Source organism: Dendropsophus ebraccatus, chromosome 9 (assembly GCF_027789765.1).
Source record: "Dendropsophus ebraccatus isolate aDenEbr1 chromosome 9, aDenEbr1.pat, whole genome shotgun sequence".
Classification (NCBI taxonomy): domain Eukaryota; kingdom Metazoa; phylum Chordata; class Amphibia; order Anura; family Hylidae; genus Dendropsophus; species Dendropsophus ebraccatus.
In genome coordinates this window covers 86,050,876-86,063,306 of record NC_091462.1, presented here as the reverse complement: position 1 = coordinate 86,063,306, position 12,431 = coordinate 86,050,876, and the positions used below count along the sequence as shown (strand labels likewise).

Sequence of the window (12,431 nt, the reverse complement as noted above, 5' to 3'; positions counted from 1 at the left end):
ACCACCTAGTACCCACCGAAATCCATGACCAATTTAGCTGCCCATGATCCAAACTACACAGGGCACCCCTATAAATCTTCCATCAATACACAGCTGAATAATATTACCTCTATAGAATATAATTTATAAGCTGGTAAATTACTGTACTTTATTGAGATCTGAAACAGAAACTTGAAAGACGTGTCCAAAACTGGCAGCAGCGATATCTCGATAGATAAGGAAATCTGCATCATAAATGCTTCCACAGAGCCCGGTAAGAAGGAAGAAAACCTGAGGAAGAAACGAAAGGGGAAATAATTTAAGAGTTTATAACAGTTACATTTTTTATTTTATTAATTTTATATCATTACTCTTTATTATTGAACCCTTAAGGTCAAAGCCAATTTTTGTTTTTGTGCTTTTGCTTTTTCCACTATAAGTTTAAAAGGCCATAGCGCCTGCATTTTTTCACCTAGAGACCCATATGAGCCCTATTTTTTGCAACACCAATTGTACTTTGCAATGACAGACTTTATTTTCCCATAAAATATGCTGCGAAGCCGGAAAAAAATCATTTGCGCTGTCAAATTGAAAAAAAAGGAATTTATTTTCATTTCAGGGTGTTTCGTGTTTACGCTGTTAGCCCTATGGTAAAACTGACATGTTATCTATGTTCCTCATTTCAGTATGATTACAATGATATATACTTTAATGATATGACTTTTATTTTATTTGATGGCTAAAAAATTAAAACCTTTTAAAAAAAACTAAATGTGTTTAAAATTGCTCTATTCCCATTCTTATAATGCTTTTATTTTTTTGGTCTATGGGGCTGTGTCAGGTGTAATTTTTTGTGCCATGATCTGTACTTTCTATCGGTACCTTGATTGCACATATGCAAATTTTTGATCACTTTATTACACTTTTTCTGGATTTGATGCGACCAAAAATGCGCAAAAATTTTGCTATTTACCGTGCAAGATCAGGAATGAGATAATTTAATAGTTCAGGTGATTACGCATGCGGCGATACCAAACATGTTTGTTCATTTATTTATTTATATTTATAATATGGGAAAAGAGGGGTAATTTGGATTTTTATTAAAGGAGGGGATTTTTTATTAATAGAAAAAAAATTTACTTTTTCTTTAACTAGAACACAGGAACACAGCATTTTAATGTTGTCAGGTTTTACGGCTGCATTTAGATGCTTAATTAGCTGGCACTGCCACGGGACCCGTGTCGGCTAATGGAGGTGCTTCCCGGCTGCAAATACCAGCCAGAAGTGGCACAGTTCAGAGCGGGGTCCCGACAAGATACGTGGTGTGATCAGGAAATGTGAATGCACCATTTACAGTAAAAATGATAGACATGAGACCCCCACTGATTATAAAGTGATAGCACAGACTAGTGATGTTTTATTACCAGAAGTGATCGAATCTTCCAAAATTGAATTTCAATAGATTTGCTTGAATCCGTTGAATTTTATTGAAATTCGGCAGCTAATTACCATTCTGGGTGGAGTACAGTGTGCCGTTCCCAGGGAATCTGATAATAGGTATAAGCAGCGATACACAAGGCAATAGCACACATGCACTACCTCGCTGCCCAGTGTACCCGAGTTGACACTTCTGACCTTTACATGAATTAGCCAATAACAATCCGAGAAAATTTGGATTCAGACAAAACCAAGTTTTGGGGGGAGATTCTGAGCTCTATTTGTTTAAAGTCTGTTTGTTCAACTCTTACTATTGCTTTGAAAGATGGAAACACTGGTTAAAGACATGTAGGCTATGCCCAATATTCCTGACTGCACTGCATTTACTACCTGTCTAGACCACTAATAAGGGACTGTAGGTTTATTATTATCAACCACCAATACCTATATTATTATTATTATTATTATTATTATTATTATTATTAATAATTATTTTACCTGGGATTTGGTGATATTGATCAGTGAATAGATGTGGTTAACCAGGGTTGAGTTCCTGTAGTCTAAAGCAGATGCATCTGTTAATACCAGGATGAAAGAATTGGGTGGGGAGTTTCCCAAAGCCAGTTCCAGTCCATGCATTGCCAGCTCTGGACAATCTCCACCTCCGCTGGCCACCAGGCTGTTAAAGAAATCTGCAAACTGTTCTTTTGATTTGGTTATTCTAACAGGTCCATAAGCTGTGAAAGCAATGAGGAAAATAATTACAATTCTGCTAGTGTGTGTTCAATACAAAGCCAGAAGCAGAACGTAAATGGAGACTTCTGATTTTTTAAAAATCTTTTCCTGACTTTTCATTCAATAATTGCAATAAAAAAAAAAAAACCTGACTGTCGAACCATAAAGAGGGCTTTCCACCTGTCACAAATGTTTGTGATTCATTTGAAGATAATTTGTCTCTTCATATGCTCAGTACTTTTATAGCAACCTCCTGTCTTTTGCACAATTTTATTGCATTTCTGGTTAAAGCGACTCTGTACCCCCCACCCACCCCCAAAAAAACAACAAAAAAAAACGATTGTATCTTTGGATAGCTGCTTTTAATCCAAGATCTGTCCTGGGGTGCATTCGGTGATGCAGTTATTGTCCTAAAAAACAACTTTTAAACTTGCAGCCCTGTGTCAAATTGGTGTGGCCTAGGGTGTCTTTGCCCTAGGATTGCACCATCTCTCCGTCCTTCCTTCCCACCCTCTTCACCATAAGGGATACCCCAGGCAGGATTTCTCCTATTTATCACCTGTGTGAACACTACACATTGGATCGTTAAAGGGGTTATCCAGCGAAGAAAATTTCTTTCAGATTAACTGATGTCAGAAAGTTATATAGATTTGTAATTTACTTATATTAAAAATCTCAAGTCTTCCCATACTTATTAGCGGCTGTTTGTCATGCAGGAAATGTTGTTTTATTTTCAGTTTGACACAGTGCTCTCTGCTGACATCTCTGGCCGAGACAGTGGAACAGTAGAGGTTTTCAATGGGGATTCATAGAAAACTGAGACAGAGTTCCTGTCTCAGCCAGAGATGTCAGCAGAGAGCACTGTGTCAGACTGAAAGTAAAACAACATTTCCTGCATGACATACAGCAGCTAATAAGTATGGGAAGACTTGAGATTTTTTAACAAAAGTAAATTACAAATCTCTATAACTTTCTGACACCAGTTGATCTGAAAGAAAGATTTTCACTGGCTAATCCCTTTAAGGCACCTGTGCAGTGTTCAGACAGGGGATGAATAAGGAACAGGGCAGGGAGGAGGGACGGAGAGGCAATACAAGCCAAGGGCATAGACACTTTAGGCCACGCCAGTTTGGCACAGGACTGCAAGTTTAAAAGTAGCTTTTCAGGATTATAACTGCATCACCTGCCAAACGGACCCCAGGACAGATCTTGGAATAAAAGCAGCTATCTGAAGGTCCAAGCGGTTTGGGGGGGGGGGGCAGATTGTGGGTACAGAGTCGCTTTAAGGGCTAGACGGAATGTAGGCATGTTACTTTCTTCCAATGGCATTACTTTCTTACTTCCCCTTTTATTGTGTCCTATTACCATTTCCTTATCTTTAGGGATTCAGAAAGAATCTACTGTGATTGTGTTTGCCATTGTACCATCATTCTACATCCTGTTGTTCTTTATTCACAGGCTTGATAGTAAACCCAGGACGTCTTTCATATTTATATTACATGTGTAGTATCAATGGGAAAACCACAAAGGAAAATGCAGAGTCTAGAGGAGATCTTAATATCTCTGAAATATTAAGTTTTAAAGGGCTACATACACAATAAATGAAAGTTGTCTCAATCAAACAATATTGGCAGGACAGATCATCTGATGTGTATGTGGGTGTCCCTAACTGCAGATGTTTAGGAGTAGGAGGATTGGCTACTTTTTGATGTACTGATCACTTGTTCCTGTAAGAGTTAAGCAGCTGCCAGAATAGCTTTTCCCCTTTTCTATTGAAACCAAAAATGCACTTTTATAGGATAGTCAGGGGGGCTAGATGTCACCTAAATTAATGTTTGTTCAATATTTGACTGCCTTTAAGCTTTTTGTCAGACCCCTTAGGTTCCTTCTCTGTCTTCTCTTCTTTTCTTTCCTTAGGTTCCTTCTCTGTCTTTTCTTTCAGATTTCTCCTTCCTGTTTACACGTTGTTCTTGACCCTGTTCTTTCATTGTTCGTAGTTTTTATGTTTTTTTTATCCATTTAGAGGAATTTTATGGACTTTTATATCTTATAGGTAAATGTATTTTGGTACTTTGCAGATTTCCTCGTCTTGCTTTGATTATATTTTTGAGCATGTCCCTAAAAGTTTGTTTTTAACTTTTTCAGCAACAAAACTGGCAACATTTAATAAAACAGGAATGTAAAATCCATCAGTGCAATGTAAACCAAGAGACAGTCAAAGTAACATACTTGGGTCATTGAACTCCACCATGGTATATTGCCGAACACCACAAGGGAACCTGGCGGTCACACGGTCCAATAGCCAACTATTTACACTCTTCAGCTGAATAAAATCATCAGACATTGATCCTGTAGTGTCCACCAGGTAAGTGAGGGAGGAAGACTCTAGAGGAGATAAGGGAATGTTATTCAGTTCATGCTATGATATTCATAATAGAGATGTCAATCTCTTAGTTACCTCTTAAAAGTAACAATTTCAATATTATTATTATTTTCATTCATAATGTGATGTTATTTTTTCATATTTGCCGAGAGTGCACTAGATAACTCAGAGTTTAAAGACACTTATCTGGTAGCAGGAGTGGATAGCAGCTACTATGAGCGTCTAGTACGCTGGAGGACCCAACAAATCCATCCATTACATGCCAGCCCAATGTTTGGATTGGCACAATGTAATGCCTATTTCCCCCGTGATGGCCCTACAGGGTAATTTGAACACTTGCTGTTGAGTTCCCCTCTAACTGGCCCCAACTTATCCTAGGGACATTTCTAAGAAAAAGAAATTACAAACAGCAGACAACTCCATTCTTGTCACCAGAAAATCAGCCTTATTCTGTTCCTATCTTGTATAATCAGCACAGAAACTAGGGTTAATACACAGTCATGAAAGCATACAGTATACCTCTATATACTTTATCATGATTTCATATTTTGTGAATATATAAGAAAAACATTCTAGTAATTGTGAACTTGTCTTACCTGTGTACACACTACAATTCCTCCCAGCAGCAGTGGTGCCGTTACCTGTAGAGGTGGGAATAAAGTAGTGATTAATAATTGACATAAACACAAAATTAAATGCATATAATGTCACAGAGGTGGTGGAAAAATATTCTATATGGAATAGAGTGATATTGGTAAAATACATACACATAATTGCACCATATGTCCAGGGATTTATCCACAAAAGTCAACCCTTGGCTACATAAGAAGATACTGGTTTTATAAAAGCCACAACTCTCTATCCATCTCTTTCTATTAATTTGATAGGTGCCAACATGTACAGTACAGGTTGCCTATCCATCTGTTATACATTGTACACTTACCACTGTTGTATCCGGTTGTTGTATTGTATCCCCCTATTGTTACAGTATAGAATGGAAAAAAAGGTGAAATATAGCAGATGCACTTTAAGGTGCTAATAAATTACAATAGGTTCCACATTTTGCACTTACATATTGTTCTTGCTACAAAGATTTGAAACATGAGGCTCAAATATAGATACATGGTTCTATTACTTGTTAACTGTCATGGAGAACTGGGTTCCTTGGTGCGTAAAGCAAAGACTACTCAATGTAAGACGTCTCTTGTCCTAGTCTCTGTGAAGACTGGAGCTCAGTATAAGCAGCTTTTATAGTTTAGACAGGGAACCACTATTCAACGGACATGTATTGTAATCATATTATTATTAATGCATTTCCTTGTCCCCGGATTTCCCTACAAAAGTACAGCCCTCTGAATGGGTTTCTACCCAACTGGTTAAATGCAGAGACAATAGCACTAAGATAATTATTACCTACATTGTTTTGTTAAAATATTATACATAATTTGTTGTATCTATGTCTATGCCGAGAGGACAAACAGAATTCTCTGAATGCTTTCTTAGCCAAGTCAAGTGCTGCTAATGACCTTTTGCTATGAAGGTTATCCTATCTTATAAAGTTATGTCATCGCTCTATTGTTTGCTTATGTTCTACTCGGTTGTATCTAACAGAAAACAGACTAAATTGCTTGCAACACGGTACAATGATTCTTGTAGCTGTACTACAAGTGCTCGTACAACCAACAGAAGTGATCCGTACAGTAATGGATAACATGGCTGACAGGTAGCAGAGTGCAGTAACCGCACTAGTGTAGTTGTGTAGGTAGATCTTATTTGTGAAGAAACATGGTATAAGAAGTTTGGTTTTAATTTAGAGAAACGATACGTAAAAGCAGCGGTCAGAAAGGTTAGAAAAAGATGGGAGAGTGTGGAATTCCTAAGACCAATGGAGCATAGTAAGGAAGAGTTGGAGATCTAGTGTCAAAGTTGATATGTTTGAGGGACCTAATAAGAAAATTGAGACTTACAGTTGTAGTCAGGGTTTACTTGATCCCTGGCGCAACAATTGTGTCAGGGAGCTATGTTAAGTCAAATAGAGAATCAACTTAAACACGTTTTTTTGTGATCCCCGGCTACACATCATGTTAGGCCTGCCACCATGAAGTGAGGTCCATAAATACAGCTTGTGTAGGTGGATGCATGCTAGAAAGCTGACATTCCCAAACTCAGTAGATAGATATGAACAAATGATGGAATCCAACACCATCCAGTTTTGAAGCATGAGGTTTTTAATGCAAATCCATGGTACAACATTTGAATCAAAACTGGATGCTGTTAGATTCCATAAACTCCATAAAGTCCAAGAGAGATGTCAAAAGTTTTTATTAGTCAAGGTTTAAATTTTTAGACCCAAACACAGTGTTTGGAGTGTATTGCATGTATACCAGCTTCAATTCTATGAAGATTTTCTAATAGATTTTGAAGGGTTTCTGTGAGAATTTTCACCCATTTATCCGGAAGAGCATTTTAAGGTCAGACACTGATGTTGGGAAAGAGGGCTTGACTCTTATTCAGCCTTTATGTTCATCCCAAAATTGCTCAGTGAGGTCAAGGTGAAGGCTTTGTGCAGCCAGCCAAATTCTTCCACATCAAACTCACCTAACCATGCATTTGTGCTTTGTGCAATGGGGCAGAGTCTAGTTGGAACAGAAAATAAAAAGAAACCCAAGCTATTCTCAAAAAGTTGGAAATATGCAATTCTATGAAATTGTATACCATCTTATCATTATACAAATGTACTAGAGATAAGCAAACTTTTCAAAAGTTCAGTTTGGCAGCTTTGCCAAACTTTTGTATAAAGTTCCGGTTCCTCCAAACCAAACTTTAAATTAACTGCACTAAAACAGCTAACCGATTGCAGCTATAATCGTGAGACTATTCGGCACTCTATTACTACAAAAAACATTTACAAAAACATGTTTCTTTTTTTACAGCACAAAGACGAGTTTTTGTGGCCTATTTCCTTTAATGGGAGAATCCTCAACAACACAACTTTTAAAGCTGTAAACATGTAAAGATGTAAACAGAGCGGGAGGTGGGCGGGAGCTGAAGGGGTTAAGCGGCTGGCAGATTTACATACACGCAGCAGTCGTTCAGAGCACTGCGTGTATGTAATGACAGTGATCTGCCAAGACCTAGCTGACTTGCAGCGTTATTAACGCTGCGAGTCGGTAGGTGTGAAGGCACCCTCAAGGTGTGTCGTTAATTGAAAAGACCATTGAAGTTAATAGTAAAAACGGTAAAAGGATGGTGAAAAAAGAAAAACTGTTTATGAACAACAAAAAAATAACGTCCGCTGTTTGCAATAGACGTCTGAAAATAAATAACATGATCATTATTTTGACATCCGCACAGGCAACTTCCATCATTTTATACACTGTGTGCATTGGCCGGCCGTCATTCCATTCCCTTCAGTTCATTGCATTAAAGGGGTTATCCAGGGCTACAAAAACATGGCCACTTTTCCCCCTACTGTTGTCTCCAGTTCAGGTGCAGTTTGCAATTAAGCTCCATTTACTTCAGTGGAACAGAGTTTCAAAACCCCACCCAAACTGGAGACAACAGTAGGGGGAAAGTGGCCATGTTTTTGTAGCGCTGGATAACCCCTTTAAAATCAAGGGACATGTGACTTAGTAGGATTGTTGCTGCTTGTTCCAGACATTAAAAAGCACTTTTGTCCAATTATGGTTATTATGTGGGAGGCAAGGACTAAAAATGTAACCTGACAGGTAATTCACAAGGTTATAGTGTCACTGTTTTAAAAAGTCCAGGTCCAAGTGTTCAGAAGCGTACCGATTGGGAGAATGAGATGGGAGAAGATCACACTAAGCTGTATAGTCAGCTTGAGTAGGTTAATATTAAGAAAAAAAATGTCGAGAAAGAAAATTCCTCGCCAGACAGATTCCTCGCCACACAACAACTCTAGTGTACAGCAAGTGGGACATGGGTGTCGAGTTTAAAAATAAAAAAAACAGAAAGGGTTCAAAGAGAGGCTAAAAAAATGGTGTCAGGAAAGACTTAAAGAAATAAAGAATTAGATCTCTATACTCTCAAGGAAAAAAAAAAAATACTACTCTACATTCACACTCCAGTGTATTGACATACAGGTATAGAGCAGGGATTTGAATCTTTGCTCAGGTAAAAGTAAGTTAAGTTTTACCTTGCTTGACCTTCCTCTACCCCAGAGGGCTGGTATGGGGAAATGACAGCAATAGATCTCTGGGACTACACAGCATTTTTTAACTGCTCTCTTCGTCCACAAACTTAACATAAAGTTGTATGTTTACTTCATGGATGCTAGCAGAAACAGCAACACATAAGATCTGCTGCCGGGAGCAAATAAGTGCAGAACCCTATGAAAAGTAATTAGGAACAGTAATAACTGTAAGAAGCTTTACCTATTTCTTATTTTCCTGCATTACATATCACAAAAACAACCCAATGCATAATAAAAAAAAATACATTTTATTTATTACAACCTAGAATAAACAATACAAGATATTTTTATATAAAAATATGAAAGGTAAGGCCCTCATACACCTTAATTTGGCTGCAGAACAAGCGGCAAGTGGCTAAAGTTTTAGGTGAATGGAAACTTTAGGGAACCTCGTCATTCCTAACCTTAGTCGGCCCGGTAACATGGGGAGTTTAACAGCTGAACAGGCTGATATCGTTGGCCTAAGAGAGTAGTTTGAAGTTGACAAACAATCAGCGGTGCAGAGCATGAGGTCAAAAACGGGAACAGAATAACATTCCCAGCAAATGATCCAAAGGGGGCAATCCAGAGACAGAATTAAATTATCAAATGTTTATGTTGTCTATCTCAAGTGTTGTTGTCAGACTAACACAGACACAACCAGACAGTGGGCCCTATCTGAACCACCCACTGTCCCTGCCTAATTGCCTCAGCCGACCCTAGGCGGTCGCGGACAACCACGGAGACGTTCCCTGCGCTATATACGTGATACACAAAACAATACGGACAGACAAACACAATAAGGAATAGTAAACCAGGCTGGGTCAAACCACACGGGCAACGCAGTACAAAATCAGCAATCCAAAAGAGTAGTCACAAGTCAGGCGGGAGGTCAGAATAACGAGTCGAGCAGTAGGAGGGATAGGACGGGGAACGCAGGAATATACAAGGGAGAGCTGGGACCAGGAATACACCTAATAGCCAGCGATCAGTGAATGACCGCTGGCTCTTTAAATACAGGACCAGGAGCCCAGACCAGGATGTGATTGGTCCGGACTCCTGAGTCCTGATCAATTCACATGTGTAGGCTGCAAGCCGGGTGGCAGAGGCGTCTGCCACTCAGCTTGAGCTAGGGCTGGGCGATATTGACATAAATCAATATCGCGGTTTATCGCACATGTAGCCGCGGTAACGATAATTCAACGATAATTATGACACGCCCCTTTTAGCAAACCACACCCACTAGCCCTGCCAAACTGGCGATATTTTGATTAGAAAAAGTAAAAAAGAACTGAACAGCAACCCATGGTTAGTCTATTATCATTATTACTATTTGTCATTATTAGGAGTCTCAGCAGAGACCTAGATGTGTATATACAGGTATACAGCCTCTACAGGATGTGTATACACAGGGGGTCATATAGGAATGCATGTGTATAACTATATGGGGTGGATAGGTGTATATGACTAGAGGGGGGGGGATGGATTGGGGTGCATTACTATACAGGAGGTACATAGGGATAGAAGTGTATGACTATATGGGGGTGGATCGGGGTGTATTACTATACAGGAGGTACATAGGGAGGTACATAGGGATGGGGGTACAGAACTATACATGGGAGTACATAGGGATGGGGGTACAGAACTATACATGGGAGTACATAGGGATGGGGGTACAGAACTATACATGGGAGTACACAGGGATGGGGGTACAGAACTATACATGGGAGTACATAGGGATAGGGGTGTATGACTATACAGGGGGCACATAGGGATAGGGGTGTATGACTATACAGGGGGCATATAGGGATAGGGGTGTATGACTATACAGGGGGCATATAGGGATAGGGGTGTATGACTATACAGGGGGCACATAGGGGGAGGGGCAGATAGGGGTGTATGACTATACAGGGGGCACATAGGGATAGGGGTGTATGACTATACAGGGGGCAGGGCAGATAGGGGTGTATGACTATACAGGAGGGCGGACAGGGGTGTATGACTATACAGGGGAGGGTGGACAGGGGTGTATGACTATACTGGGGGGAATAGGGGTGTATGACTATACAGGGACGGCGGACAGGGGTGTATGACTATACCAGGGGGGGCAAGATAGGGGTGTGTTACTATACAGGGGTGTATGACTATACGGGGGGACAGGGGTGTATGACCATACGGGGGGGACAGGGGTGTATGACTATACAGGGGGGACAGGGGTGTATGACTATACAGGGGGCACATAGGGGTAGGGGCGGATAGGGGTGTATGACTATATAGGGGGGATAGGGGTGTATGACTATACAGGGGCGGACAGGGGTGTATGACTATACGGGGGGGACAGGGGTGTATGACTATACGGGGGGGACAGGGGTGTACGACTATACGGGGGGGACAGGGGTGTACGACTATACGGGGGGGACAGGGGTGTATGACTATACAGATGGGATAGGGGTGTATGACTGTACAGGGGGGGCGGACAGGGGTGTATGACTATACAGGGGGGGATAGGGGTGTATGACTGTACAGGGGGGGCGGACAGGGGTGTATGACTGTATGGGGAGGAGGACAGGGGTGTATGACTGTATGGGGAGGAGGACAGGGGTGTATGACTGTATGGGGAGGAGGACAGGGGTGTGTGACTGTATGGGGAGGAGGACAGGGGTGTGTGACTGTATGGGAAGGAGGACAGGGGTGTATGACTGTATGGGGAGGAGCACAGGGGTGTATGACTGTATGGGGAGGAGGACAGGGGTGTATGACTGTATGGGGAGGAGGACAGGGGTGTGTGACTGTATGGGGAGGAGGACAGGGGTGTATGACTCTATGGGGAGGAGGACAGGGGTGTATGACTGTATGGGGAGGAGGACAGGGGTGTATGACTGTATGAGGAGGAGGACAGGGGTGTATGACTGTATGGGGAGGAGGACAGGGGTTTATGACTGTATGGGGAGGAGGACAGGGGTGTATGACTGTATGGGGAGGAGGACAGGGGTGTATGACTGTATGGGGAGGAGGACAGGGGTGTATGACTGTATGGGGGGGGCAGAGGTGTATGACTGTATGGGGAGGAGGACAGGGGTGTATGACTGTATGGGGAGGAGGACAGGGGTGTATGACTGTATGGGGAGGAGGACAGGGGTGTATGACTGTAGGGGGGGGCAGGGGTGTGTGACTGTATGGGGAGGAGGACAGGGGTGTATGACTGTATGGGGAGGAGGACAGGGGTGTATGACTGTAGGGGGGGGAGGCAGGGGTGTGTGACTGTATGGGGAGGAGGACAGGGGTGTATGACTGTATGGGGAGGAGGACAGGGGTGTATGACTGTAGGGGGGGGCAGGGGTGTGTGACTGTATGGGGAGGAGGACAGGGGTGTATGACTGTATGGGGAGGAGGACAGGGGTGTATGACTGTATGGGGGGGCAGAGGTGTATGACTGTATGGGGAGGAGGACAGGGGTGTATGACTGTATGGGGAGGAGGACAGGGGTGTATGACTGTAGGGGGGGCAGGGGTGTGTGACTGTATGGGGAGGAGGACAGGGGTGTGTGACTGTATGGGGAGGAGGACAGGGGTGTATGACTGTATGGGGAGGAGGACAGGGGTGTATGACTGTATGGGGGGGGCAGAGGTGTATGACTGTATGGGGAGGAGGACAGGGGTGTATGACTGTAGGGGGGGGCAGGGGTGTGTGACTGTATGGGGA

General features: G+C 41.8%; 1 protein-coding gene across 1 annotated transcript in view; it reads right to left on the bottom strand.

Moving 5' to 3' along the window:
* Nucleotides 1–4,528, bottom strand: part of LOC138801806 (uromodulin-like) — a 29,793-nt gene extending 25,265 nt beyond the window's left edge. The window contains exons 1-3 of the mRNA XM_069984904.1: nt 4,381–4,528; nt 1,915–2,153; nt 148–270 (exon numbers count right to left, since the gene is read on the bottom strand). Of these exons, the coding sequence (XP_069841005.1) occupies nt 148–270; nt 1,915–2,153; nt 4,381–4,495 (477 nt within the window). The 5' untranslated portion in view covers nt 4,496–4,528. The remainder of the gene's footprint in view (nt 1–147; nt 271–1,914; nt 2,154–4,380) is intronic.
* Nucleotides 4,529–12,431: the final 7,903 nt, after the last annotated feature.